Consider the following 24,473-nt stretch of genomic DNA (forward strand, 5'->3'; position numbering starts at 1 on the left):
CTGAGGTTGCTTTGCCATGCTCAGCCAAGCCCCGCCCTCTCTTCACCTGCGCGCGTCTTTACACAGCTGCTGAGATGCTGCTGACAATCTGAACCCCAAATCTGCCCGCAACAGTTGAGTTATAAGCTGTGGTGAGACGGCGGCTCCCAGCAGAGCTCGGCTGCAACGCTTCTGATGACGTGCCAAAGGACAAAGGTGGCCGGCGAACCTCCAGCCTGAACACTGGCCCCGCACTCTTTGAACTCTCACATCTCCAACAACAACACCTGAATGCCTTATGAAGTATTACATTATTTTTCCTTTTTAGCTGTAAAAGTCTAAAAGAGTGGATATTTGTTGCACTGCTAGAAGTCTAGTTTCTCACCTACATGAAAGCAATAAATGTGCCCATCAAAAGAGTCAATATTGTCATTCGGTCACCTGCACTCTCACTGCACTCGCACCTTTAGGTCACGCTGTGGCCGGCGCACCTTTGGGTCACTCTGTGGCCGTGACTCTTCTAATATGACTGTGTTTGAGCTCTGCTATATATAATAATATGCAGTGACTTTCGCTAGTGACTAGTTACTTTGAAAGTAATGAGTAACTTCAAGTAACAAAGTTACTTTTGAACGCGGTAACTGTAACTAAGTTACTAACTTAAAGTACCTTTGCCCAACACTGTTTGGAACAGATTGATTTCATGTATCGGTGGTTCAGTTTTCCAGGCTAACATGAATATATGTCTGTCCTACTGGCGCCAGCGCCACCGGAAGAGGTCGTCCTCACCCAGACTGAAGATGTGATGCCGGAGTGCCAGGATCCACCTCGGCAGGTCGCTGGCCGCCAGCACGTGAGTCGCCTCCCCCGTCGGCAGGTGCACCGCCAGGCAGAGATGCGACTCCGAAACGGTGGTTTCCTGGCGAGTCACCCATTGCAAATCTCAGTCAACATCGCAACACTATCCAGTTTTTCCAATGTCTTCTCAGTAAAATTGATTTCACAGTATATACTGTGCTATATATATATATATATATATATATATATATATATATATATATATATATATATATATATATATATATATGTAGTTATAAGATGGATAAACAAATGCAAAAAAATAAAGGGAATATTCTTTTTTAAATCATTATTATCACTATTATTTATTTAGAGAATTTGACAATTTGTTTTGTGGTGTGTGCAATATTTAAACATGCAATGAACCAATAAATACATCTTTTTTGTTTCCTACAACAAATTTTACTATACTACTACTACTACTAATAACAATACTAATAACACTAACAATAACAGTAAGAGCAATAATGACAACAAATCACATTTTGCTTGAATTTACTTGTAAATGAATTTCTGCTCGATGGTGGTGTCAACATTTCTCAGCAGTTTGGGTTCAAACCCACCTTGGTGATGGAGATCTGGACGCTGGGCTTCCTCTCCGTCTGCAGGTCTTCTTGACTCTGATAGCAGTCCAGACTTTTCCCCCGGAGGACTCCGAAAATGTTCCTCCAGACGCCTTCCTCCTCCATCTGAAGCAGAGAGTCTAAGTGAGTCCGGATGAGGCGGAGAGAAGAGACGTCTGACCTTCAGCCGCAGCGGGCCGCTGAGGACCGTCTGAGTCAGGCAGAGGGGCTGAGCCACCAGGCGGCAGCACATGCTCCCATAGAGCGGCAGCCAGAAGGGACTTTCCTCTGGAGAAGGGAAGGTCATGAGGAGGAGGTGAGAGGAGCCAGGACTGCATCACTCACCTGAGGCCGTCAGCGAAAAGTCGTGAGTCTTGAAACCGTTGTGGACGTGATGGAGTCTCAGAGTCACGTGGGCCAGCAGGTGGTACTTGGGGCCCCTGGATGGAAGCGAGTGACTGTTCAGTAGAAGAGTTAAACCTGAAGAGCACTCGACCGAAGCCTCTCAGCCATCACGAGAGCCACACACAAACCAGCCGACAGACCAGCCTCACTGCAAGTGGCTCACCAAAGCAAGCTTTGTTGACTCTGACAAGATTCATTTCAGAGAGACTCACTTCTTTGGTTTATAACGTCTCTAACGGTGAGACATTGCTTCTGCAGTCTGGATGTTTCATGGATGATGCACTTGTTCGCTCCAGTCAGTTCTCAGGTGGTGAATCTGGGTCAGCGGTGGAGCCACGTTATGTTCTGTGACTGGTGTGAGGGGCGGATCATTTCTGTGTGATCAGCTGAAGAGTCTCTGACTCCAGGGGGGGCACATCAAGACAGCGAAAGGTTTCGCTCGACTCAGCCCCGCCCACTGAACCAGGCCACTGCCCCAACACCGAATCATAAAAACATTACACTGAATTTGATTTATTTTTTCCCCATTTCATGACTTTTTAAAATTGTATATATTTATTCATTTTTTTCAGTTTCCAAACTCTGCAACATGAAGCTTATTTTCCTGAATTATTAAAAAAAAAAGGTTTGAGTCTAAAACTTCAAAGAAATCTATTCCCATTATGTTTTTTAAATAAAAAAATGTTATTACATTCATTTTCCTGTCATTTTCAGTTTTAAAATCTGCACTCATATTTGATTTTGTTTTCTATTTTGTGGTTTTGTTTTGGTTGATGGATGAAACTTTGATTTTCTTTAACTTTTTAAGATTTTTTTCTTGTCAGTTTAACTACTTTTTTTTGGGCCATTAACTCCAACCATTTCTTGTCCAATTCAAGTGTTTTCCAAAATTCAAAATGTCTGACTCACATTCAGCACAGCAGACAACAACTCAGTCCCATTCTGGAACCTGGAACTAAATGAATAATCGAAGGGCAACACTTCTACGTGCACCCGACCTCCTGTTTAAGCTGCTAGAGAACCTACCAGCCAGTGCATCGACACTGTCCCGACCAACCAACCAACCACCTCCGAAACTAGCGATGAACCAATGGAAGCACCACCGCTGGAGTCCAGACCACTTGACTCAAGACTGAGTCCAGACCAAGACCTGAGCGGACAGAGGCCAGGTCCAAGACCAAGACCAAGAAGCAAGACTAATGATGGGTGCAAGAACAAGACCAAAGTGAAGACAGAAACATAACTTTTTTTCCTAAATAAATGCTGTCAATGGCAGCTTCTTCTGGATTCAGTCTGGTCTCAGTCGTGGTCTCGGCCCTGGGTGAGCACCACAAAGCGCTGTCCAACCCAACAACGGGAGCCACTGACTTCCGTGAACTAAATGAGTGACTTTCAGCCAAATAATTTCTCAAAGTGCCTCACAGGTGAGTCGCACTTAACATTTTGTGAAATCAGATCGATGTTGGCGGTCGGCTGATTTCCCCGTGGATGCGTTCACATCGATTCCCAAACATTTTTAATCCAAAGTGCAGCCTCCCTTTTGAGATGACAGCCTCAGAATATTTCTGCCAGAAAAGCCTGGGGGCAGACGTTCTCCTGCCGAGTCCAGAAGCGAAGACCTCCACCCTCCAGGTTCAGGAAAAGACTCACCGAGCAAACAAGTCGGGAAGCAGCGGTGGCGACACGCTGGCCGACCTGCCGTCTCTGCCGCCTGAGACCGACCCACAAACCGCCGCCGACTCGAAGGCGGCACGGATCTTTTTCCCGGAGGAGCATCCCAGAGAGCCCCCGAGGCGGCTTGCTTTCTTTGGCCCGACGGGAACCGGGGAGAAGTCGTCCTCCACGCAGCTGCTGTAGACCTCCACACGCAGCTGGAAGTCTGGAGTCACGTTGTTGCTGCAAACACACGGCAGGATTTGGGTTTTAAGGGCGCAGTGAGGGGAAAAAGACACAAGAGGGTTTTGGCTGTTTCGACTCATCCATGTGAGGCTTGGAGAAGAGCCACATGAGCTGCAAGTTTCAGGAGAACACAGTCAACATGCTGCAGTGGTGAAACTTACAATAGGACAGGGTCCTCGAAACAAATGTCGGTCAGGGTCCGGTCCACCAGCACCAGCTCGGTGTCATGGATGGTCGTGCCGCACTGGAGGAGGCAGAAGACGGCGCAGCGATGCAGCTCTGGTGTGGGACACACAGTCAAACAGCAGTCCTGATCCAGGCTAGCAAGGACATTCATTATGACCACTTGGCTTCCTTCCTTTCTCAGGATCTCATTGAAGTGACCTGTCGTGCTCACTATCCAGAGCCATTTCTGAACTCACCGCCTTTGTTTTTGAAGTACTCGGAGTCCTTCCACATGAGAGGGATCCGCAGGTCTGAAGAATGACACAATTATTTTTTAGACAAATTCTGTCTTTAGTAAAATTGTTTGTGAATGTCATTTTGTATTGTATTTACATGATAACTGTAAAAGTAACAGTCAATAACTATGTTCAGATGATTTAATGACTATATATATATATATATATATATATATATATATATATATATATATATAAAGTCATAAACGCTGGGATAAGCTACAGCACTCCCCACAACCCTGAACAGGACTAAGCGCTGGTTAAACTGAAAAACTTTGCAGCATCAACCAATCACCTCATGCTACTGCCACCTGCCGACCGAATGAGCGAATTGCAAGAGGAAAAGACTCAACACAAATATTATGAATTGCATAAGGAAATATCAAACTCTCAGTTAGCCTTTCCGGATGTCTGAGCTGCCCCCGTGGATTTCTAGTATTGCATTGCTTGTATTGATACCAATATTCAAATAAATAAATAAACAATTAAAAAATATATATAAATATATAAATCGAACAATTAATTCGAATTAAATACGAGCATTGATTTTGAAATTGTAGTTTTGTAGAGTTGAATATTTTAAAATTCTACAGATATGCAGTCTTCTCTGATGAAAGTTTAAAACAAAAAATAAATAAATAAAATTAAAGTTTTGAAAATAGAAAAACAAAATAAATGACATGAATATAACATTCTTGATACATATTTTACATAAAGTTAAATGAACATAGAGGATTAAGAGGAAATAAATATTAATAAATATTATATATTTGAAAATGAAAATATCCGATCATTTCATTCCAAAACTGAAATGACAAATATATAGCATAACAACTTAAATGGCACAATAGAACGTTTTTTTTTTTTTAAGAATTACAAACGGTGAATGTGTGAGGACAGGTGCGGTGGTCCGTACCTGACACGGCGACTGTTCCCTCACAGGGCGGGGCTTCTTCAGACGGCCTGTTGCCAGACATGGACGAGGTGCGAGAGACACGACACACAGAACAAACAGCATTATGATGAAGTATATTGTCACTCAACACATCTGCAACACCCACACAGAGTCACCACGACTCGCACTGATGTGTTGCTGACGTGCGTTTCTTGTCATCGCATGTCAGGAGACACGCACGCACGTGCGCGCGCACACCCTTAATGCAAACACACGACAGACCAGCAGAACTGCCCACAGCTTTCCTCCTGACCTGCGTCCCGCCCTCTGCAGGATTTGGGCCTTTCTCATCCTCTGCAGCTGAGTCAGCAGGGCCAGGATGCGGGTGTTGCAGGCCAGCAGGGTCTTGGAGGCCTCCAGGGCCTGATCTCGCTGGGAGCAAGCAGCCAGGAGCTTGCTGGCCCCCTCACGCATGCGCACCTCCCGCTCCACCTGCTGCAGCACCTCCTCGTCCTGACGGCGGAGAAACATTATGACCACCTGAACGTCACGAGGCTCAGCCTTTTAAAAAAACAGCCAGGAACCTTCTGTCTGAGGAAGCACGGCCCCTGGTGGACCTCGCACCAATCGTTCATGACGAAACAAGCAGGAAATTCGAGCACACTCTTCCAAACTAGAGTCCGTCCATACTGCACGACACTTTGCTGCAGCACATTATTAAATTTTTTTGTGTCTTGACAGGTGTGTTTCCATTTTACCAGCAAGAGGTTCAGGACTTTGAGGAGAACCACACAAGACCTCACATCCAGGTCTAGACTTTTGCTGCACTTTCATTCAACTTTAAATTCCATGGCAGAGTTTCATAAATGTGTTCCTTTCCTTCACTCTAATCCAACTACAGTCCGGATTATGGGTCCAGAAGATTGTTGCGTCATAATTCAGCCTTTAAGTTCTGCTGGAATGTTTTTGTGCCTCAACAATCTGCGTGAAGTACATAACACAAAGCACCAATGTGTTTGTGTGTCCATGTATGATTGTTCTTGTGAGGACCAAGGACAAAACCCTGTTCTTGTCAGGGTATTTTGGATGTCCTCGCAAGGTTTTCAGGGTTAAACATGAAAATAACCTGGCCATTATAATTGGGGGTAACGTTGGTTCAGAGTCCTGGTGAAGGCCATGAGTGTTGGATGGTTAGGTTTGGGGTGAGAGGCTGGGGAAAGGGTTATGCCACTCAGCGGTCACCACCAAGATAGAGAGACATGCATCTGTGCGAGTGTGTATAAAGCATCAGGATTTTTCATTCATATATTTTGTCAGACTTAATCATCAAAAATGTGAGAAATAGATTCATAAAAAAATAATACGTTCATAAATGCACAGCTAGAAACATGCCAGTTGACTGAGTGTAACAAAAGGATTTCTACCATCTGATATGGTTTGACAATATTTCTCAAGTAACAATATTTTGATGTAAAAAAAAAAAATCCTAAACTATAACTATAAATATATTGCGATGAGTATTTTTTGAGAAACATATTATTTTCATTTTCTCCAACACAATATGTGGAAATTTAGACTTTTCTTGAGTTTTAAATTATTGCCACATAAAACTCAAGTTGATGTATAAACACAAAGATTTGAAAATCATCAATGCATTAATGAAGTCAGTGAAAAATAAGCCCCCACAAATGACAACACAAATATACTTGTAGTGAACTGAAAAGAGCACTGACCTGTGTGTTGCTCATTCTGTGTGGTCTCCAGGTCTCTAAGTGGATTAGTCCCAGTGGACCTGCAGACACAGCAGCTGGTTACTCAACTCGGGTCTGAAACAAACGCCACCCTGAGAAGCTTAGAAGCGACACAAGCCTTATGTGTTTCCCACGACTCTCAGAAGACCAGAGGCCTGAAGACGGCTGGGCTCAGGACTGGAACGTTCCCGGCTTTCAGCGATGGTCTTGCTGATGATAAACGTTCAGATGAAGACACACAAACAGAACATCACCCTGTTTACGGGTGACTTTTGTGGTGGAAACATTGTTCAAGATTCTCGCGAACTTTAAAGGGTGGGGTGCTCGTCCAGCCTGTCATCGGGAACGATGGATCTGCTCCAGACCATCCTACCTCTGACACCATCAGAACTTGTCGGCCATCAGCAGGTGCTGCTTGATGTTTGGATGGGATAGACACAAGGTGAGGATCTCCTCAAGAGGTGGACTGGATTTCACTCAAACATCTGAGACACGTTTTGATCCCACACGGCGAGGAGGAGCTGGTCCTGGACTTTGTGAAATTTCACCCCAGGCAACTCGGCGCAGGGCACAGGAAATGATGCAACCGGCGGAAATGATCAGTGCCAACAAATATTTGGAAGAAAACAACTCACTTGAGGTTTCCAGCCGGATCAGCGAGCAGGGAACGCCGTCACTGAACAGTGGCCAGTGGGACTCGCTCCACAGTTCAGGTGCTTGATCATTTGTAAGTCCAACAGCCTTCAGAACATTTTAGAGAGTTTTTCCTGTCTCCGGACTCAAGGTCTTCTTTGTTGTGCAAAAATTCATTCTACGCACAGCGCCCCCAGCTGGCCAGAGAGCTGAAAGAAATGGGTCCAGAGAGCTGCGAGGGCACAGGCGGCTCAGTGGCCTCAGAAGCAGCGTGGCAAGACAAGTGTTGGGTTGATGAGGTATCATGAAACAGTTTCTTATTTTTCAGAGGCCACTAGATGGCGCTCTTGGAAATGATATGAAGTCTCATTCAATAAGCTGTTCAAGTCCAAACACTTCACAGCAACAGCACCATTCGGTGGCCTTCTGGGAGAAATTGAACTTCCACTGACACTGTTTCATGAAACCTCATCTACCCATCAACATCAACAACAATGAGTATTAAACCATCTTACATAGAAGTACAGAAAGGGACAGGATGCAGCTGCAGCAGAGAGTTTACTGATGGGGTGCTGGTATTTTGAAGGTTGGAAAAACGACTAGGTTTGGAAGGCTAGTTTGAGAGTGTTGGTTCACGTATTTGGAATGTAGGCCTCACTTCATCCTACTGACACCATGTCATGAGGAGGGAGACCACCAGGCTGCTCAGTCACACCACAGCAGCAAAAAATATCTGGACTTTGAACAAAACATTTGGCAGAAACTCTGAATATTAAAAGTGAAAGTCTGACGTGGCAAATACAAAATATAAAGTTTAGAATATCATTTTTAGTTTGACAAATCACATCACCGCAGAGTAAATCAAGATAAATAACTTGTGTGACTAGGAGTCGTGTTAAGGAGCGCCAGATATCAGGAGTGATAGAGACAAAAGCAGTCAGCTTTAAAAAGTTTGTCAGCTATCAAATCACAATAAAAAGAAAAGAGCTTCCACCTGGAGCTAATCAGATTGACTGATACCTAACAAGCAGATTCAAGAGTCTTCTCTGCGGATCTTTGGTGAGACCTCCAGAGAGGAAACATCATGCTGCATGTCGCCCCAAATAAGCAGCCTAACACTAGGATGATGAGGAAAACGGTTTATTTGGAACACGTGGAACAAACAAATGTTGGCTGTCGTTTCCTGATGACATAATGTTTGGTGGGTAGAAAATTCCTTCCATAAGTGTAAACTTAACATCAACCCGGAAATAAAAGTCGCTTCAAGCAACCAGCAGAAAGTTCACGATTGCAGGTTATATACATTTGTACATTAGACAGAAACTCAAGGTTTCTTTTAGAAGAAACATGAACACTGTACATGGTCAAAGTGCTTGCAAAACAGCTTCAATATGAACGCAACAGCAATAAATTACCCTCCAACATCTCTAAAAAAATCTGTGCTCACGTGTCGTCCACCTCTGTGAAAATATCGCTGATGAAGTAGTGGCACACGCTGGTGGCTTCGTCCGCAGCGCCGTCAAACGACATCTGGAATGGAGGATGAGCGTGAGATTGTGGGCGACTGCTGGGCCTGCTGTAGTACTGTACCTCAGCATGACGGGGTTCTCTCTGAGTCGCCTCCTCCGTCGGCTCCTGTAACCTACTGGTTAGTTCTGACCGTGACATCGGAGTGCTGGCGGTGGCTGAGACGGAAGGAACTTGTTGCTCTTCAACCACGGGAGCGATAGTTTGCCTGGAGCGTGGCGCCGTGCGATCGTCTGGAATAGGACTTTCTGGAGGGCCGGAGAGGGAGGAGGCTTTGGGTTTCCTGCGATGAAGGTCAACAAAACTGTCACGATGCAATTCATTTTCGCGCATCGTGTGTGTGCAAGTTAAACATTATGACCACCAGCTCCTCCTTCAACAATGTACATGTAAACCCATGATCTTTTGAAGCCGACTCTTCACGTGACCGGATGAAAGAAGGCATTTATCTTGGAAATGTTAGTTTCCCACACAAGTCTGGTTGGTTCCTACACACATTCCTACGGTAAATTCCAGACTATAGTACACACCGAAATATTAGCCGCAGCCACTAAATTTAAGAAGGAAAATAGCTCTTTATTATATAAAATAGATCAGCTCTGGGTGGAGCTGTGGACTCGCGAGCGAAATGTAAATATCAATGTAAATAAAACGCCTGTGACGTCATTGATTTGATGTGACAAGGCTCAATATTTTGACGCTCTTTAGCCTGTAAAAACCCATATATTTTCTGTTGTTGTTTAAGCTACAGGGTTCAGACCGTGAGAAAAAAAGTAGCTGCCTATAGTCCAGAAAATATTTCTTTCTTACTTTCGATGTTGTAACTTGTGAATGGAATCAGAAGCACCATCCCACCCCAGTGACTCAGTATCCGACTTGCGGTAGAGCCCAAACCTCAACTGCTGGGCAGATGTATACGTTTTATCCAGTTTACCGAAGCGGCGTGCTCGTCGCCGGACAGCTCTTCGCAGGAGCTCCTCCTTCTCTTGAGGCGTCCTCTTCAAATGTGTCCGCCTCCTGAAGCGGGGACGACGCTCCAGCTCGCCCGGGGCTCTGGTCAACCTTTCCTCTCCTGGCTCTGCTTCTCTGTTTCCTTTCTGGCTTCACTTGCGGTTGTTTGGCTGAAGAAGAGAGACGACCAGATAAAGCGTTTATCAGACACCACACACCAGTTCAGCCAAACTAAGCTTGACTTCATCAAGTCAACACAGTTTTCACCTTTGACTGATCATTTATAGCCACAACTAAAAACAACAAGATTTCAACCCTCAGGGGAGAGTGGATGTTTTTTTTTGCACCTCGTCTCCTGGTCTTTGCAGGTGGGACATCTGATTCTTTTTGCTGGACCGCAGCATCCTCAACTTCCTTTGCAACTAAAACAGACAAGCCATCAAACAACACTCACTTCTGTTAAAATAAATGTCAAAATCATGAGGGGACAAAAATACTTACCAAGTGGGTGCTCTGGTTTCTCACTCGTGTCTCTCTGTTGGGCAAAAATATGACCGATGATAAATGAATCTGAGATTATGATTAACTTTTAACTGAACACACATATGAACAATAACTGTGACTTAATAAAACAATTTCCATTTTGCAACCTACGGTATTTAACTCATGCATGAATATTTTTAGACAATATCATTTTAAAATAAAATGTACTTGTGAAAAATTATTTACTGAAATGATTTTTTTCCCTCTTCTACATTCCCCTTCCTACATTCATTGTTCATATTCTTCCACTTATTCTCAACTTCACACACGCAGACATGTTTGTATTCCTATTTTTGGGAACCTCTCATTGCCATGAACCTTTCCCCAGCCTCTCCTTCCAAACCTAACCTTCCAAAGCAAATGGCTCACCTGAACCAGGACTCTGAACCAAACCAAAATCAAAATAAATCAAATTAAAATGACCCAGTAATATTGAGGCTATGAGGCAGACTCTCATCCGCTGAACTTACAAGACCATCTGCTTGTTCCTGATGAAGGAGCTGCACAGAAACAGGAGTCGGCGCTGGCTCGACTGGAACGTTCCGAAGGGACACGTCGCCCTCTACAGGCAGACTCTCGCCACTGAAAGGAAAATGAAATCACACTGAAAAAGGGAGCATCAGGATGAGCGGCCGATAAAAACCTGCACTGACCTCCGCTGCTGCTCTGATGCATCTGCTGTGGGGAGATAAGAAACAGCCCCAGTGGCTTCGACCTCCCCTGGGGGGCAGACCGGCACAGCGGTCAGAGAGAGAACGAAAAATGGCTCATCCGGATCCGAGGGCACCGACAGCACTGAAGTGAGAGGAGAGGCAGGATTTAGATAAAAACCCTAGAGTCAGTTCCAGGACGGAGAGTCACTTACTGTCTGGAAATAAAGTCTGGAACGCTGCAATACCAGCCACCTGGAATTATCAAGAGAGAAACAGAATCCTTTTTAACTTGTTTCTTTGTGACACGTGATCCGAGACCAGGGACTCAGACAACTGTTGCATACCATGCTTGAGTCATGCACTCTCCCCAATAAGATGCATTTGAGCTTTGTAACACCAATAAAAGTGTGTGAAAAAAAGTCAGTGTATTAAATATGACCAGATAGATAAAGCCTGCCCTTACTTCTGCAGCTGCTGTGTTCGCGGGCACTGGAGTGTCAGGCTGGACTTCTGGTTCAGAGTTGCTTGAAACTGAACACAGAAGCGTGATTAACCCTCACAGTTCGGTGTGTGTGTGTGTGTGAGGACAGTTCAGACTGCCACTTCCCACCTTTGTCAGAATGAGCTGCTTCATGGTCAGGACCGATGCTGCACCGAGGATTGGGTTTCAGTTCAACAAGACCTGCGCGCTGAGTTTGAGTGGCGTTTTTTGGGGATCCATGCTTTGACTGAGCATCATCAGTGCTGTGGAAGACAAAAGTAAATCAGTCTAGTGACTGGAACAGAGGCCATTTTGAAAGTGCAGTCACATTTATCTTGAGGAGCCGTGATCAATTGAAACTGTACCAATGTATCAACACCTGAGTTATGCAGCTATAACATAGCTAGAATCTTTATTTATTTATTTTTTAATCAAACTTCCAACTGCACGCGTACTCGTAGACATTCACACCATGCACACCAGCGCACAGAAAAAAAAGCCACACACCCAAGATTCACAAACTGCAGCAGCACAACTTGGCTCAAGAACTAACACAAACACACAAGCACAGTTTTCAAGAAGAATCAATACAAAGTAAAGCATACAATCCATTTTCACGCAGAATCAATACTCACTCAAACACACTACATGATGGTAGAAAACTTTATTTACCTTTTCTGGCCCGGCTCCGAAGACATTTGAAGCTCCTCTTTGGATTCACAACTTTCCTGGACGATATCACAGCTTGGATTTGATGGTCTCCCTGTGAGCGGTTGAGTGGTTTCTCCAGGACATCCCACTGACTCAAGCTCTGAAACCGATCTCATCCCATCATGTCTAACCTCCCTGGTGTCCTTGACAACATCAGTGTGTTCAGAACCAGTGTTCCCCGGTGCTGCCTGGATCTGTGCTGGATCCAAATGTCGACTGCTATTGTCACTACTTTCTTGGCTTGTACTTGTAGTAGGACCCAAGACTGCCAGCTGGTCGAGGATGGTTTGTGCACAGTTGTTGTCAACAGGCTGCATTGACGTTACAGTTGCAGGACTCTCAGATGCAGGGCTCACAACCTTCCCTCCTGCCTTCGGCTCTCTTGCTTGAGCAGTCGGTCCCAAATTGGGTTTGGCCTTCGCAATGCGCCGCCTTCGGGAGTTCGATGGGGGGTCAGCTGGAGCAGCTTTAAGAGAACTTCCAGGGTGTGAGGTAACAATTGTGTCTTCACACGATTTGTCATGTTGATGACTCTCAGGATGCTGAAGTGAAAGGTCTGGTTTAGGAGTTTGTAGAGGAGCCAGATGACTTGAGCAATGAGATTCATCTTCAGACGCGACGGCACTCACTGACGGATCAGTCTTTTCTTCTGCCATGGTCGGTGTAGCATCTGAAGACTCCTCACCGTGTGATGTCCTTTCAGGCTCACAGGGCCTCACACTAGGAGATTCAGACACTGAGACTTGGCTTGCGATCACCTGTGCTTTGTGCTCAGAGGTGTTACGAGGCCAATCAAACAAGTCATGTGATGTGGAACTACAGTCAGCTAGTTCTTTTGTCTCCGATGAGTTCAGCATCTCTGGCAGCAGTTGACTAGAACTGGGTGGCAGCATCGATGATAAGATGGAGTCATCCAACTCCAAACATGTTGGTCGAGATTGCACCGCAGACTCTGACGAAACACTTGGTTCTTCCTTTGACTGCTGTTCAGTGCAACCAGCTCTTAAAGTCTGTGCGAGATTAGGTTGAACTCTTAGTCTGCTCTTCCTGATTGGACGAGTGGGTTCAGCAGATTCCATTGTGACAGCAGGGGACTCATGCGAGGGATCTGCTCGACTGCTCAGGTCTGAACTTGATGATGTACCACCACTATGACCATCACTTGTTACACTCCCATGGGAGGCTGCGGATTTACCAGTAGCTGACACACTGGCCTCTTCGAAGAAGCCTGGGTTTTCCTCTGAAACCATTGCAGGGATGGAACATTCAGTGTTACAGTTAAGAGGTTGGACCTTGGAAGACACCAGTGCTTCTGCCTTTGAAGCCTGTTTCAAGTTTGGTTTTGGTTTTAACCTGGAAAAGCGTTTTCTGATTGGTTGAGAGCTTTTGTCCGAGACATCAGGATCTTCAATCAGTTGAGGGGTTAAATCCACATTGTCGCTGCCTTCAGGATCCTTGAGCTGGGTCTGAATGCCTTCAGATATTTCAGTGGCTACCTGGCCTAAACCACCTGAAGTGGCAGGTTCCAAAGCGGACAGTGCTTCAATCTCAGAAGGGACCTGGATCGGCTTGTCAGCACAAGAGTCTTCCATTAACGACTCAAGACTAGGTTCAGCAGCAGGTGAAGAGGATTGTGGTTCTTCATTCGATCTCTTCAGTAACTGGGATTTAGGTTTAACCCAAGACAAACGTGCTCTCCTGCTCAGAAGGGAAGCCTTCTCTGTGATCCCCGGGTTGGATGTCACCTCACAACTCTTTCCCTCAACAGTTTTGGATCCATGGTCTGAAACAGCTGGTGAAGTACGCTCCAAAGTCAGGGGCAAGTGGCAGAAGTTACTGGCTTCCTTTGAGAACGGGATTTCATCACTCTGAACCTTATTAATGGATAGTTGGGGTTTTGGAGGTTCAGATCTTGATGCTGTATCACCAACCGGTAGCTCCATTGACACATCTGAGGATGGGCAGACTGAAACACCTGATGTAGATGGACTGTCAGTGGAAGCAAACATCTCTGTCTGCGAAAGATCTGAACCTGGGCTTTCAGCAGAAACATGGCTTCGTGGCAATGCCAGAACAATTTCTGTTGCATGAGAAGTTGAAAGAGTTTCTTGAGGTTGCTGTTCCTCAGCTGTTGATGACAGGAATCTTGAGGAGGCTGTTTTGGAGGCTCGACCCAGGTTGGGTTTAGGTTTCACCCTAGGCAAACGTCCTCGCCTGGTTAAAGGCGAACCACTCTCTGCTAACACAGGAATGGATTTCCCCTCACTACACTTCTGATCTGATGAGGAGGATGTGGTGTGCGCTAAAGTCAGAGCCAAGTGAGTGCCTGAGGTATTTTGACTTTGCTTTTTGGCTTGCTCCAACAGCAGTATTTCTTGATTCTGAACGTCTTCAACTGTTGATTGGGATGATGCTGGCTCAGTCCTTGATGCTATATCAGCAACTGTAAGCTCCACTGCCACATCTGAGGATGTGCAACCCGAAACACTCGATGTAAATGGGGAGTCTGAGGTAGGAAGAGTCTCTGCCAATTGGGTTCTTGCAGGTGCGGTTCTTGAGGCTCGAGCCAGGTTGGGTTTAGGTTTAACCCGAGACAAACGTCCTCCCTTGGTTAGAGGGCTACCTCTCTCTGTCACCTCTGGAATGGATTTGCCCTCAGCACTCTTGTCCTCGCCTGTTTTGGAAGCATGGTCTAAAACATCTGATTCGGCTTGTAAAGTCTGGCCCAAGCGGGTCCCAGATACCTTTTGACTGGCTTCCACTGATGATAGGGTTTCCTGGCTCGGATCATCTTCAACTGATGGCTGGAAATGTGAAGGTGCAGCACTTGATTTTATCACACCACCTGGTGTCTCCAATGCTGCATCGGTGATCAGTTCTGCAGTAGCATGTATCTCTGTGTGAGGGTTCGGCACTTGGCTTTCTGAGTTACGGCTTTGAGCCAACAGCTGACCAGTTTCTCCTGCAGTTGAAGTTGAAGGAATTTGTTGAACAGCTTGATTCTCCTCGGTTGCTGATGCTGATTGGGATTTTGGAGGCGCTGTTCTGGCTGCTCGACCCAAGTTGGGTTTAGGTTTGACTTTTGGCAGACGCCCTCTTTTGTTTGGAGTAGATTGACTCTGAGGCGCACCACTGACAATTGACTGTGATGTACTTAACTGTGAATCCACATCAGAAATAGATTTGTTTAACTTTTGATCAGTGTTTTGTGGGTCAGTGGACAGGAGACCTGCAGGTTTATGAGCAATCATCCCCAGGTTTTCTGGACAAACACCTTGCATCGAAGCTGCTCTAAATTCTCCAGCATCAGAAGTTGAGGGCACTTCCTTGGTGGGATTCAACTGAGTTCCTTCATCTCTTCTTATAGATTGAGTGACCTCAGCCTGTGACGTTTTGGAAGTGTTTCCACAGCTGTCTTTGGGTTTAGCTGAGGCCAAATCTGAGCTAGCACCAGTGCACTTCAGTTCAGTGGCAACATTTTTGAGAGGTTTGTTCAGTTCTGTTTGAGACAGTTCAGAAATGCCAGATGTTGAGGCAACAGGTTCTTCCACATGAAGCCCAGAATGGAGCAGAAGTCCTTCTGCAGAGGTTTCATCCTCTGCTAATGCCTGACTGCTTGCCTCAGCAGAGTACTTGGACTCTTCTGCTGGTGGACCTTGACTCTCTTCCACTTTTGACAGGTGGGATTTTGACGCTCTTGATGTTCGATTTAGGTTGGGTTTTGGTTTCACCTTGGGGAGAAGACCTCCATTTGCAGATTGTGAAGAGTTCTGGACAGGAATTTCAGGAGAAATTGACTGTCCATCAAGCATGACATTACCTTGTGCCTGAGCATTGGCAGTTGTGGGTGTCACAGTAATTGGAGGCTCCACTGAGTTTTCTGTTGATTTGTGTTCAGCAGTTAGTAATGGAAAAACACTTTGTTCCTCTCCAGCACAACCCACTGACAAACTCTCTTCTACGTCATTGCTTCTTCCAGCAACTTGCGCTTCCACTGCAAACATAAGCACACAGAATCTTAACACTTCAAAATGACACGCGACTATAAAGCAGCTGTTGGTCAGCTACCTGAAGGCTGATCTTGCGTGATTGTTTCATTCAGCTGGGAGATGTTGGTCAAGTTGCCAATGGTCAACAGCGTTTGAGCAGCTTCGTTGTAGCTCGCATCAGATACTTCAATCACAGCAGACATGCAAAAGATTACTAATGTCCCTTCACAATGGCTCCCAATGCATAACACTCTTAATGTAATGACGAAGCTATTCTACATATATGTAACAACAACAGACTTCAACCCTTGAACTTTCACTACTCAATTTTCCTTCCAAGTGATGAGGGCAATAACAAGAGGGTTTTAGCAAGTCTGGGTAGGACTGAGCAGCCAGAAGTGCTCAGCTCTCTCTCATTTTCTCATTTTTACCATCAGTATGAATGAGCTGGAAATGGGGGGCTGCATGACTTGTATTTAGACAGTGAAAACATACAACTACAGGCTAAATACAACAAAGGCTTTTGATTAAAAAAAAGATGTTGAAATGACAGTTTTGGAATCCAAGGTGCTGTATATTTAAATAAAATAAAGGATGTTGTGTGGAGTACATCCAACACGTACCTCCTGGGGTTCCGGACGACAGGAGGTCAATGACATCCTGCGAGGAGGAACAAAAATATTAGCACTACTTCAAAAAAATTGCTTTAAATGTAATGAAACAATGCCAAGTGTCAGAAAAACAATTATTTCAAGGACAAATTCTGCACAGAGGAAAGCAGATGAGCGTGACACTTCGAAGTCTAGCTGCCGCTGAGACACTTACAAGCAGCAGGTCCAACTGATGTTCAGGTTCAGTTGTTCCCGTCTCATTTTCCTGAGTCATGTCCAGCACATTAGGAATAGAGGCCAAGATATCAAGCTATGGGTTCAAACGAGAGGGAGGGGATGAATTATGGGATTGTAAAACATGCACAAATGAAAATGAAAAAGAAAAAATGCAAAGGAGAAAATATGAGTGGAACAAAGGGACCTGATTCACTGGAGGGCTTTGGTTTGCACTGTTGGGATATTGACATGATTTGAGAAATCAACGATCCCAAGACTCCAGTGAATCAGGTCCAAATGTCTCTATAGCATGTTGTCTCTCTCACCTCCTCTATTGTCTCCACCTCCTCCGAAACACGAGCTGGGCGAAGGCAGACGGGGACGAATGCAGGTGCACTACTTTCTTTGCCTGGACTTAGTTCCATCCCATGCTTCAATCCTTCATCCTCCTCATCTTCGTCCCTCACTGGATCATCCTCATCATCGCTGTAGTCCGATTGTGAAGCGGTGAGAGTGACCAGCTTGGACTTTTTGGGGACCGGGGCTGACTGAGACTTTGACTCTCTTCCACGCTTTTGTCTTTGTTTGGGCGCAGTACCGGTTGCAGAGCTCTGATTGTTCTCTGATGTGGAGTCTTCCTTGGTTGTGTAACTTAGGTGTTGGATGGGTTTGGGCATTCTTCCTGATCTGTGACACACAACATTGTTAAGGGACAAAAAAGAAATGACGATGTAAAAGGGAAGATGTGAGCTACACACCGGGTTGGCTTAGATGGCTGGACTGTACACTCCTCATCTTCAGAGGAATCTCTCTCGGGTGACCCTCTCTTCATCTCCTGAGGATGCAAGGATTATAAAAAGGAAGTCATATGTGATGCCACTGTACAGAGGAAGGAGATGCAAAATAAGAGTGCAGGCAGGGTGGAACAGCTTTAAAGGACGGTCGAGGCCAGTGCCATGGCCTATGTTGAGTCAGAAGAGTCAGTGATAAAAACACTGAGGCTGTCATAGGAAGTGACTAGAAAGGACAAGATCAGAGGTTAGTCCATCAGAGAGACATGTGGAGAGGTTTGAGACAGATGTTTGGACCTTGGTAAAGGAGAGACAATGTTGGACCATGAGTGCTGGACATGAAGAAGAAGACCACAATTGGGGTTCATGATGAATAAGAACATGCACGGTTCCAGGGGAGGATAAACACAGTGACCCTGATGAGCAATGACCAAAACAACACAAGAATCACCTGCTCTTGTGTTGCAGCAGCGGCAGCCTCGTTGTTTTGCGACTGTGCAGCGACTGTTGGGAGTTTCTTGCTCCACTTCTTGCCCAGGGGCAGCAGAGGTTGGGGAGCTCTGCCTCGTGAGAGCTTGGCTGGTTTGATGACAGAACATTTGGGTGTAGCTTTGTCTTTGTCATCTTGAGCCCTGAACAGAGAAATATCAGGCATTAGAAAGACGCAGAACCATTTTTAATTGGGAATATCAAGTGAATTACAGGATTGAAGTCGTGAGCTCTTCAGGACACGTTGTGTCAGAGTCTTCTGGGGTCAGCACCTCATCTGAGAAGTCACAACGTATCAAGGAATTAATGCATTGTCATTTTAGAACCAATGAAGCAGCTGAGGTAATTGGCAAGAAGAGAGTTATGTATTGTGCACACACGATGTTGGTTAACATGACAAGAATTGCACACTTTTCCGGACCTTTGAATGCGGATATGACCACAACTCAAACATCCAAAAATGTATCTAAATGCTCTCGAACTCTGTTTTCATCCACTTACTAAGTCTAGCAGACAACTTACCTTGTTCACTGGTCTTTTCTTGTCTGTTCCTCTTCCCAGCCATCTCTTCATCTGCGTTTTTTTTACTTTGTCTTTTACGTTTTCCTTTCTGAGTGGAAACTTGAGTTCCGCCGTCGTTACCAAGATCCTCATTTTCCTTCTCCCCCTCCTCTTCATCGTCGTCGTTCAAAAGATCAAGAATATCATCTCCTTCTTCCTCCTCCTCCTCCTCATCTTCCTCCTCCAAGTCACTAAGGATATCAACTGTTTTTCCTGAAGACAAGAATTAACAACACAAATAAGTCACAATACGGATTGAAATCAAGTATAAACCAAGTAGAAAGAGACAAACCTTTTGGCTTCTTGTCTCTCTTTTTAGCTGCACTCTTCCCTCGTGGCCTTCCATTCTTCTTCTTCTTGTTCTTTTGGACTTCCAAGACCTTTTCAAGCAGCTTTGTAAAATACTCCAAGTCCAGTTTCCGCCGTTCTCCTACAAACAGAGAACCAGCATTGTAGTTTTCATGAACCACTTTTCAGGCAAGCCATATTGAACGGACGGCAACTTGTAGCAGGTATTGACACAGAGTCCCTCAGTTTCATGTCTCTCTGAGGCAGAAACCTTCAGGGAATGAGGATGGCACTGTATGTATCCGATAAGATTACTTCACTTATTCAGCAAGAAAAATGATATTTTTGGAGTCATACTTACTGAAGGCTTTGTCAATCCTCCAGGCATTCAGACGCTCTTCCTTTTTAAATTTGTTCTGAAACATGAAACCATTCAACAGTGAGTCCATAATCAATACATCTAAATCCTTCTCCACGTATTCAGAGTTATCTACAAGAAGTGAAAGAACCATGCCCATCCACTTCAGAGAAATTAAGTTTGAAAAACAACAAATATGGTGCTGACACTAAATGCTACATTTCGGAGATTCCTCTTGCGTACAGTACACATTATGAGCAGAACTACACTACACGTGTGCTAGCTCATGCAACTGGAAAGGATCATGGATAGATGACACACCACGCGTAGACAGTTTCACAAATAATATACCCAGTAAGTTGCAGATTTTTAGAGGAAACAGACAACAAATCAGTTAGTGATTGAGGGTAAACCTGCTGGCGACCATTTTTGTAGTGAATTACATTTCATTTCTGATGCCAAGATACGCTAGAAGGTGAGATGTGAATAGTGAAAAACAGACCTCTTGAAAGATGAACCCATCACTGACCTTTATCTCAGCCCGAGCTCTGTGAGTGAACAACTGACAGATCATGGAGAAGTCCGTTCCCACCATGCTTATGGCCAAGTAGAACATGTCCGTTTCTGCTCCAATAAAAGACAAAATGAGCGAGAAGCTGCGGCAGGGACAGGGGAAAGTCGTGAAAGTACCTTCACTGGACCAGGGCTTTGTGTGTGTTCCTTTCCTGAAACTTGAATAGGTTGTCGTGGAGCCACGCTCAAAGATAGGGTCTTTGTCCTCGGTTGGGTTTGGGCCTTTGGTTCGCTGGACTTCCACAGTCAAACTAAATCAAAATAAAAACATCGATTGGTGTCAATATGCTTTATACTCCCTATGTGTGGCTGTAAATCCCCCACCGGGGTCATAAAGGCAAACTGACCTCTCCTCGTCAATAATCAGGGAGCCATCTTCGGCTACTTTGACCCGAGGAACCATGACTGCGTCGTCATCATCTTCCTCCCCTGCTGCGCCTTCCTCGTCCTCATCGCGGCTTACCGATTGAGCATCAGGTTCCTTTGCCGTTTCTGGTGACCTGTAAAGATAAAATGTAGGACCAGTCAATGTGGCAGCAAAGAGACAGCCCTCCAGTGGAAGAAAAGTGGACAAGAGACTTTCAACTTTTGGCTCATCTGCAGCAGTAGTTATAATTCTCACACTTCTTTTGACTTACACTGCTTGCTGAGGTGAGTTTGGTAGAACCGTCTCGCTCTCCAGAGTCGTTTCTTCCAAACTTGAGCTGCAAAAAGACACCAGGAGAATCAACACCAGAGCTCATGAGCCGAAAACTCCCACACAGTGTCAGACTTACGACATGGGGTTGGAGGTGGGAAAATAATGGAGAAGGTCTCTCATGGTCATTTTGGCCGGATCCAAACTGAACTCCTTCACACGGTATTTCGGCCTCCTGTGTTTATTCTGTGATCAAAAAATATATATATTTCAAGTGGAAACATTGATTTAATGTAACTTTATTTCCCCATAACTTATGTTAACACAACATGGGGTTTGCATGTTTCCAAATAAAAGACGATCGTCATAGGATGGAATCGGAAATAGAGTACTTTGTACATGGTAGACAGTCAGTCGACAAGGTAAGTCGAGTGTTTCCAAGTGGGTTGTGCGTTGATATCACAGAGTGATTTTAATCAAGGGTTCATCTGCAGGGGTTTATCCACAGTTGAGCGACTGTGTGGGTTCATTCCTGCGTTTCATTTGTTCGTCATTGATGTCATCAAGGCCTTTATCCTTGAGTGCCAAAGATGGTTCAACCTCAGGCATCCTTGAGTGTTAGTGTCATCAAGTATGCAAGGATTATTTGGCATTCAACATCAATTTATGTAATGAGCAAAAGTTTAAAAAATGTGTCCCACGTCTCAATGAAAATTCAGACGCAAGCAAGCAGCCGTGTGCTATAGAACTCAAACGAAAGGGGGTTTGCATTATTGTTGTCCAGCAGTGTAATCCACATAGTACTGAAACACTAATAAAAACAAAACAAAAACACATCTCACCTTTTCTTTGTGCATTTCTTGTCTCAGCAGTTCTCTGAGCTTCCGTGTTTTTTCGATCTTCTGTATGTCGGATGGGTCGTTCAGAAGCCTGCTCAGAGAGCACCGCGGTATAGAAGGCAACTTCAAAGGCTTAGACATCAGAGTCTTGGCCTTTTCTGACAATTCATTAGTCTCTCTGTTAGGGATGGACAGAGGTGCTATATCAGGCGGTCTGGAGTGAATTTCCTTTTTGGAGGGCTCTATGGTTTCTGTCTCCACTGTGGATGTGTCTGCATCATTGATTAGACTGGTGTCTGGTTCTGCACTCTCTGAAACGTTTGGTTGCCTTGGGGATTGGCCGGTTTGTGGGGGTGTTGAGGTTCCAGACAGTTCTTCGGAAACCGGTTTGGTGATGAACTCCGCACTTGAAGCTGCAGCAGCCGTCTCTCCAGGGGCCTTTGTGGGGCGAACGGTGGCAGAGGGCCGTCCAGGAGCAACTTTGGGCTTGACTGAAAACCTTTTCCTCCTCTGGACTGCAGCTGAGGAGCTCGACGCTTCCCCAGGAGGATCATTACCCTCCCTAAACAGCAACACAGTCCAGTAAGTCACGGGTGTAATAAGAAATCTGAAGATATTTGACCCTGATCTCTCACCCCAAGGCCACACTGTTGTCAGGTGGAGCCACAACAGACGTGCTCGCAGCAGTGGTGCTCTCAGCGACAGGGCAAGCAGATTCTCCACCTTCTGGATTGACTGACGTGGGCTCCTTGGGCGCAGCTGTCCTCCCAGTAGCACCCACATTGGGCCGAACACTGAATCTTGAACGCCGGAACATAGTGACCTGGGAAGTAAAGAGGTGTACATTAATGGCGGGTGTGAGCAGTTGTCAAGGAGTCCAGTGTCTTTTCTGTTTCATAATGGACATCGAGGATAGAAATGGAAAATCCAGGCTCCAGCCACAGACCATTGAGGTTCACATCATAAAGTACGCCATGAAGAGGAAGGGTTCGACTGGAGGACACATAATTGGTAAATGGCGTCAGACGGAGATGGAACATGGATTTATTACCATTTGAAATATTAACCCAATAACAGCAGCATTGAAACAACCAGTTCCACAAATGAACAAGCGTCTCATTATTACTGATTTGTGACTTTACTCAAGTCATTCAATGGACAGCAAAAGGTGGGTAAAATGCACTTCATAAACCCTCACACATAGTGGTGCGTAGCTGTGGTAACATCGGCAGAACATTCTGAACTGAAGCTGACACACAGCTATCCAAATATGGAATTGTTGTCCTGGAACTTTACATTCCGGATGGATACAACATACTATTGTTTGACAGCTGAGCCAGTTACTGAGCACAAAGACCACCCAAACAACACATGAAGAAACGCCAACATAAGGTGTGGGGAATGTTCTGTACAGACAAACGTCAAATATCAGACTTGGCAGAGCCAGACGAAGACTGAAGACCACAGTCACCCGAACAGTGCACTCACTCTTCCTATGCAACTTTTAAAACTTTCATCGATAAACGTACCTGTAACGCGTGGTCTAGAAAGCTGGTGTTCCAGATACATCGACAAAAAGGATCATATATTGAAGTAGCGGACCCATATGCTACTGGTTGCATGGACTTTACTCCGCCATGTTGGATATGACGCAATGACGCTACGTGACAGGACAGTTGGCTGATGGGAAATGTAGTGACGCCAATTGGGCGCCGAGGAAACTACCGGCAACAGCGCCATGTTTTGAAAACTTCAAAACAAGTAAAAAGTTTATTAAGCAAAATATCATACTTAAACTGACAAATTCGTCGTAATTATTAATAAAACTCAATTATATCCTATCTACTTGTGTCACGATTAAAAAAAAATAAGTGTCTTCATGAATGTATTTTTCTACAATTTCTGAAAATACTAATATGATGGGTAGATAGTAGTAATGCTACTTTGTCCCGTTTTTGTCATTTATTTATTTTTTTATTTTCACAGAGCTGACTTTTATTTCTAAGACAATAAGAGACTGTGCTTATTTGCATTTTGGATGTGTAAGAAACGGTCATTATTTTGTTGAAAATAAAATATAGAACTTGTATAATGGAAGACAACTGAACATACCTTCACCTACACTGTTTCATGACCATGAAAATACTTCTAATCTAATACAGTGGTACCTCGGTTCTCGACCACAGTCCGTTCCAGACGGACGTTCGAGAAGCAATTTGTTGGAAATCTGAATCGATTTCTCCCATTACAATGAATGGAAAAAGAACTAATGCGTTCCAAGCCTTAAAATAGTCTTTTGTAGGAGTGAATGTCGAGTGTCTGCTGCAGGTGGCTGTTCCTCTATGTGTGTGGCCGCTGCATGTGGGAGGGGTTGCCGAGTGAGTGAGGTCTCTCCAGAAGGGAAGAGGTGCCCGGTGCGTGTCCAGCTCTGAATGTGCGCTTCTGTGCAGTTTGGCTGTGACAAAGTCATAAACCAAGTCACGCTCTGTCCCAGACTGGCCTCATCCCTGTCCCAGCTCCAGCCCACAACAGGACATCAAACCCTGGAGTGAGCGCTCCAGCACCTCCCCTGTGACACTCTACCACGGTCCAGTGTGGAGACAGGAAAGGTTTTACACCTCAGTATGAAGAAAAAACAGTCAGTAAATGGAGCTAACGGGACACGTCTGCATGCAGAGGCTGCGTTATACACTAGAACAGGTGTTTGAGTTCTGGATTTTCGTTTGAAATCAGAATCTCGAAATTTTTGTTCGAATTCCGATTAGTTCGAATTCCAAGACGTTTGAAAACCGAGGCACCACTGTATCTCAT

At 45.0% G+C, this 24,473-nt stretch overlaps 2 protein-coding genes across 6 annotated transcripts in view; both read right to left on the reverse strand.

Moving 5' to 3' along the window:
- LOC128760712 (rhotekin-like) overlaps positions 1–7,085 on the reverse strand; it is a 62,570-nt gene extending 55,485 nt beyond the window's left edge. For all 4 annotated transcript variants that reach the window (XR_008415534.1, XM_053868734.1, XM_053869472.1 and 1 more), the window contains exons 1-10: positions 6,794–7,085; positions 5,374–5,573; positions 5,082–5,128; positions 4,127–4,180; positions 3,866–3,983; positions 3,456–3,701; positions 1,746–1,840; positions 1,582–1,688; positions 1,401–1,526; positions 769–898 (exon numbers count right to left, since the gene is read on the reverse strand). Coding sequence is in view for 3 of the 4 variants with exons in the window: in XM_053868734.1 (XP_053724709.1) it covers positions 769–898; positions 1,401–1,526; positions 1,582–1,688; positions 1,746–1,840; positions 3,456–3,701; positions 3,866–3,983; positions 4,127–4,180; positions 5,082–5,128; positions 5,374–5,573; positions 6,794–6,808 (1,138 nt within the window). In the remaining variant the exon portion in view is untranslated. The remainder of the gene's footprint in view (positions 1–768; positions 899–1,400; positions 1,527–1,581; positions 1,689–1,745; positions 1,841–3,455; positions 3,702–3,865; positions 3,984–4,126; positions 4,181–5,081; positions 5,129–5,373; positions 5,574–6,793) is intronic.
- A 1,508-nt stretch (positions 7,086–8,593) lies between these two features.
- Positions 8,594–23,302, reverse strand: zgc:162472 (uncharacterized protein LOC553495 homolog). 2 transcript variants are annotated; one of them, XM_053865596.1, is made up of 29 exons: positions 23,192–23,302; positions 22,298–22,485; positions 21,666–22,224; positions 20,963–21,069; positions 20,825–20,890; positions 20,534–20,686; positions 20,304–20,437; positions 20,143–20,237; positions 19,617–19,671; positions 19,260–19,397; positions 18,929–19,180; positions 18,620–18,683; positions 18,369–18,549; positions 17,885–17,961; positions 17,453–17,813; positions 17,125–17,220; positions 16,923–16,959; positions 16,379–16,483; positions 12,272–16,304; positions 11,729–11,862; positions 11,582–11,649; positions 11,331–11,370; positions 11,119–11,260; positions 10,936–11,047; positions 10,424–10,457; positions 10,270–10,344; positions 9,906–10,092; positions 9,035–9,254; positions 8,594–8,974 (listed from the first exon to the last, which is right to left on the reverse strand). In XM_053865596.1, the coding sequence occupies exons 1-29, from the start codon at positions 23,282–23,284 to the stop codon at positions 8,888–8,890; spliced, it is 7,893 nt and encodes a 2,630-aa protein (XP_053721571.1). In that variant the 5' UTR covers positions 23,285–23,302; the 3' UTR covers positions 8,594–8,887. The 2 variants fall into 2 exon arrangements, with proteins under 2 accessions (XP_053721571.1, XP_053722407.1); XM_053866432.1 differs by lacking the exon at positions 17,125–17,220.
- Positions 23,303–24,473: the final 1,171 nt, after the last annotated feature.

This window comes from Synchiropus splendidus, chromosome 1 (assembly GCF_027744825.2).
Source record: "Synchiropus splendidus isolate RoL2022-P1 chromosome 1, RoL_Sspl_1.0, whole genome shotgun sequence".
In the NCBI taxonomy this organism is placed as follows: domain Eukaryota; kingdom Metazoa; phylum Chordata; class Actinopteri; order Syngnathiformes; family Callionymidae; genus Synchiropus; species Synchiropus splendidus.